Source organism: Dinoponera quadriceps, unplaced genomic scaffold (assembly GCF_001313825.1).
Source record: "Dinoponera quadriceps isolate SergipeBrazil2010 unplaced genomic scaffold, ASM131382v1 scaffold4713, whole genome shotgun sequence".
Lineage (NCBI taxonomy): Eukaryota > Metazoa > Arthropoda > Insecta > Hymenoptera > Formicidae > Dinoponera > Dinoponera quadriceps.
The window spans coordinates 3,705-8,989 of NW_014558669.1; the positions used below are offsets into that span (position 1 = coordinate 3,705).

At 37.4% G+C, this 5,285-nt stretch overlaps 2 protein-coding genes across 2 annotated transcripts; one reads left to right on the plus strand and one right to left on the minus strand.

Annotated features, from left to right (window-relative positions):
• Positions 1-2,350: 2,350 nt before the first annotated feature.
• On the minus strand, positions 2,351-3,413 carry LOC106749944. The gene is made up of 3 exons (XM_014629920.1): positions 3,299-3,413; positions 2,699-2,835; positions 2,351-2,668 (listed from the first exon to the last, which is right to left on the minus strand). Exons 1-3 carry the CDS (start codon positions 3,411-3,413, stop codon positions 2,351-2,353), a joined length of 570 nt encoding a protein of 189 aa, XP_014485406.1.
• Positions 3,414-4,438: 1,025 nt separating this feature from the next.
• Positions 4,439-4,937, plus strand: LOC106749946 (putative uncharacterized protein FLJ37770). The gene is made up of 2 exons (XM_014629921.1): positions 4,439-4,668; positions 4,790-4,937. The coding sequence occupies exons 1-2, from the start codon at positions 4,510-4,512 to the stop codon at positions 4,802-4,804; spliced, it is 174 nt and encodes a 57-aa protein (XP_014485407.1). The 5' UTR covers positions 4,439-4,509; the 3' UTR covers positions 4,805-4,937.
• The last annotated feature ends 348 nt before the right edge of the window (positions 4,938-5,285 follow it).

The window sequence follows — 5,285 nt, forward strand, 5'->3', positions numbered from 1 at the left end:
GAGCCATTTTTCAACTTCCTCGATATTGCTGAAGTGCTGCTCTGCGAGCGCGTGCCCCATTGATGCGAAGAGGTGATAGTCAGATTGCGCCAGGTCTGGGGAGTACGGCGGGTGCGGAAGGATGTCCCATCCAAGCGATTTCAAGGTGTTTTTCACTGGTTTTGCTGTGTGAGACGGCGCATTGTCATGTAATACACAATACCGCTCTGGTCCCACTAGACACTGAGTATGGTCTTCTTGCAGAAGCGATTTGGCCTTGGTGATAATGGGCCGGCTTCGCCAGGTGAAAGCCACGATTTTTTCCGCTTCGGGTTTTCAAAATAAATCCATTTTTCGTCACCCGTCACAATTCGATACAAAAATGATTTCCTTTCGTGGCGTTGAAGCAGCATTTCACAAGTGACTTTGCGATTTTCCATTTGACGTTCATTCAAATTGTGTGGGACCCATTTACCGAGTTTATTGATCTTTCCCATTGCTCGTAAACGTCTGCTGATTGTTTCTTGTGATACATGTAATGCTTCTGCTAATTGCCGTTGAGTTTGAGTTGGGTCATCATCCAATAACTTCTGCAATTGCTCGTCTTCGCATTTTTGTGGTCTACCAGAGCGCTCACTGTCTTTCACATTGAAATCACCATTTTTATATTGTCAAAACCATGTCTCACATGTTCTAATCGATAGAGCGTGTTCATCATATGTTTCTACCAGCAAACGATGACTTTCACCAGCCTTTTTCTTTTGATTAAATAAGAAAAGCAATGCGTGCCGCAAATGTTCTTTTTCAGGCATAAAACTCGACATGATCACTGAACGATAAAACAAAGACGCTAGTTTTTGGCGGACTCAACTTGTGTGTGTTTGTAGTTTTAAATGTCAGACGAACAAAATGACGTATGTGTCAAATTAATACGCTGCGTACTTTTCGCTGGAGCANTTAAAAAAACTTATGCATACACCTGGTAAATTAAATGGTACAATTAACCGCCACAAATGTATATACTGGGCGCGTGGAAACCCACACATTATGGAGGAACATCATGTGAATTTACCAGGAGTAACGGTGTGGTGCGGCTTATCAGCGCAAAGATTAATTGGCCCATTCTTTTTTGAGGATGTTGTCAATGGTGCCATTTACTTTAATTTATTGCAAGAATCTATCTTGCCAATTATTCTTGAAGATTTTGGCGATGAGAGATTTTATTTCCAACAAGATGGAGCTCCACTTCATTACCATAGTGATGTATAGGCCTATCGTAATGAAAACCTGCCTAATAGGTGGATAGGACGCAGAGGTCCTGTAGAATGCCCACCGCGATCACCAGACCTCACACTACTGGATTTTTTCTTGTGGGGTTTTCTTAAGAATAAAGTTTATGGTACAAAACCTGCAACCGTTGATGAATTGAAAGTAGCCATCGAAAGGGAATGAAATTCCGAATGAAATGTTTTTCAATGTGTGCGATTCCATAGCTTCACAATGCCAGCGCTATATAGATCGGAATGGTCATCAATTTAAAAATATGAACTAAGTACAAAAAATACGTTAATGTAGTTATAAACATTGAAAGCAAATTGTACGATATTTGATAAATACTTTATAAAAAGTCAAAGTGTGGTAACATTTTTTTGCGACACTCTGTATTTTTATTTATTTATATATTTATTCTTTTATTAATAAAAATGTATATAGGCAGGTTCCAAAATGCTGCAGTGCACTTTCCAATTTTCACGTTGTCACTATAAATAATTTCAAAAATTATTATTAATCATGACTATTATTATTAACCATGTAAAATATGCTTTCACATCAAACCATAATCCAGAAATCCAGGTGTAGTGTAGTAATGTAGTTTAGTAATGTTCTACATATGAAAAAGGAAATAGTTTTAAGGGAAGACGTTTTTAGTTTATTACAAAAGGTATGTTTAATTAAAAACAATGAATATATATAAACATATTATACAACTAATACACAATAAAATATATTCCTGAAAATAAAGAAAAACTTGTTGAAAAGACTAGATTACTTTAGATAAGCAGGACAGAACAAATAATATAAAGTAAAAAAGAAAGGCGAGCAAAGAAAACAAGTAAAAGTACAGAATATTTTTATGTTAGTCCTCATTCTTTCTTTTCCATTCTGCTTAAAAATAGTAATATATTGAGATGCTCACTAGAATGAATACTACGATTGTCAGTTTTTACATTTCCAGCATATGAAAATAAACGTTGGCATTGAAATTGAAATAATACTGAGGTACTGCAATGCCAATTTGAACAACATTGGAAATGCACTGTTCAGTGATGTCCAATGGAATAAAAACTTTTTCTGCACGACTGATTACCGTCTAATTCAAATATTGTTTCAATTCCAGGTTCCAACTATCAGAAACTGTATCAGCTATCTTTTTATTTTTCATCACAAGACTATCGTGCAAATGCCACAGATTTTGAGATGAACTCTTCGCATTATTAATATCATTAACATCTTGGGTATCTTCTTTATCCCGGTTTTGTTGTCCATAGCCAAACATATTTCTCAACTGATTGTCAATAACTTGAATTGCTTGAGAAACTGCTGAAGCACTTTTAAAGTGCAGTCTTTTAAAGCGCGAATCTAGGATTGTTGACTTTGCTAGAATCCGAGTCGTTTCCAGATGTTGAAATTTATGGTTGATTTAAGTAAGCAACTTCGCTTTAAATTCGTTACCAATTTCTGTTGCAACTATGCAATTAATAATAGCTGCTGTCATACAGTGGATAATTGGTATAATGACGCTACAAGTGGGATCGTTTGTCTGCTTATCTCGGTAATTACATTTGTGACAGGAATCTACCAGTGGTATCGTAAAGCATCAGACAGTATAGTAAAGTCGCAGACTACAGGTTGTAATAGAAGTTCGAGGAGAGGCGAGCTTCAAGGATACGAGCTTGATTAAAAAAAAATAATTCTGATATAAATAATCGAACATCGATGTATCGAAAGAGGAAAACATCGAGCCGATTAATCGATTATTAGAAAAAAAAACTATCGGCTATTTCGATTAATCGGTAAACATCGCCTATCCCTAATCAATACGATATATCGATACTGCGAAGCTATATCACCCATTCCTATTGTACTCGGTCGGCCGATCTAGCCAGTAGAATAGAACTAGCCAGTAGAATAACGCGGCAAAGGAACAGAGAGGGAACAACGCTTTTCCTCTCGTGAAAAGAATTAATGTCGGTTGGTGTACATAGTAAATGGAGCGTATGCATGTGAGACAGTCACAAATCACGAGAATACAAGATACGTTGACTCATCTCCGACCATTTGCGGCTTGACTTGATGTTATCACTGATTATCAATGTTATCACGTGTGAAACGCGAAGCGAGCCGCTGCTCGAGATCTTTGTTCGCCTTGTCATGACGAATGAGAGCAAGGATGTCTGTATCGAAGAAGCATGGGAGCAAGGAGAATGTCGACTACAAGATGCGATTTGAGTCCAAGTTATATTTAGTGCGTATATGTGTGCATGTATATGCATTGAAGTTAGAGAAATTGAATTAAAGCGATCGTACCTTTAGTTATCATCAATCACTATCGTCTTAGTGGTAGCAGAGAAAAGTCTGACAGCGGCCATAGCCGCAATAAAGCTGTTATTTTATTTTGAAGTGTCTCTATGTTCATAATTCTTACACGAACTACGAAGCCAATGTTCACAGATTTTGGTTCTGTTCCGTGCTATGTTCACGAATTTTTTATTCTGTTCTATTATTTTTTCTGTTTTTATTGTTTTATTCTGTTCAATTGTGTTATGTCTACGAATGAGATCACTTAGTTAGATAAGGGCGGACAATGATTTGATGATTTAATGGTTTTAAATATAAGATCCTACTTTGGGTGCGTTCTCTTTGGACGCTCATGCGCTGTAAGCGCTTACACTTATAAGCGCTATTTTTAGCCGTTCTTTCTTAAGCACTTACAAACGCTTATCAAGTTGTTTCCTTTGGTATTTATGGTTGTAAGCGCGTTAATTCTGGATAGAAAACTGATCTCAATATTATTTGCTCAACAATCATACGCTCGATTAGATTCTCCCACAATCATATTAATACTAAAAAGATAATAATTAATATTATATATGCATATTATAATAGCACTAAACATCCATGTTTTGCTCTTAAAGGCTTAAAGTCCGCAATACATTTCATATTTGGTTTAACTAAGAAGAAGTATCCTTTCTTACTAGCAGTCTATAATTTTAACAATAAATTTGTCGTTTTCTAAACGTATTTTTTACTCTGGAGTTACAAATATTGTATATACGAGGGGGGACCCAAAAAAAACCGAACTGAGAGCGCGCTGCCATTCGTAGACGTAGTAGAGAGTTCTCCCGCTGCATGGGGTTAGTAGAGACCTTCACGAAACAGCTGTGCAGACGGCGTCGGTTTGTAGGTTAACGTTTGAGCATAGTGTTGTGTTTCTCTTACTGTTATTTTTTCTCCGCCTGCGAAGTCGTTATGGCAAATTTAAAAGAACAAAGAGTGTGTTTGAAATTTTGTTTCCTGCTTGAAAAATCGGCAACGGAAGCTTACCAAATGTTGCAACAGGCTTTTAAAGAGGATGCTATGAGTCGCATACAAGTTTTCGAGTGGTTTGAGCGCTTTAAACGTGGTGAGGTGAGTGTTGAAGACCATGCTCGTTCTGGGCGTCCTTAAACATCTCGAAACGATGAAAACGTTGAAAAAATCCGCCAAAAAAACAGCGAAGATCATCTTTTTACGATCGACCAAATTTCAGAAGAGACAGGCGTGAGTTGATTTGTTCCTTCATCACGACAACGCATTATTTGGCCTCTCGGGGATGGCCTGTTGTTCCCCACCCTCCGTATTCACCAGACCTAGCCCCGTGCGACTTTTTTCTGTTTCCGAGAATGAAGAAAAATCTAAAAGGGAAGCGTTTTGATGATGTGGAGGCGGTGAAAACAGCTTCGCAAAGGGCACTGGACGATATCAAAGTTGAAGAGTTCCAGAGATGCTTCAAACAGTGGGAAAAAAGACTTGATAAGTGCATCGCATCTAATGGAGTACTTTGAAGGTGACTGAAGGAATTTTGTAAAAAAGTTAATAAATAAAGTTTTTATACAAAAAATTCGGTTTTTTGGGCCCCCCCTCGTATGTTTCCCGTTTCGGCATCCTTCAGCTGCATTGGAATTTTCTCGTTTTCCATGTTTTGTATTCATAGGTTATAAATCGCTTTGCGTTTTCTTTGGATGCTCATGTGCTATAAGTGCTCA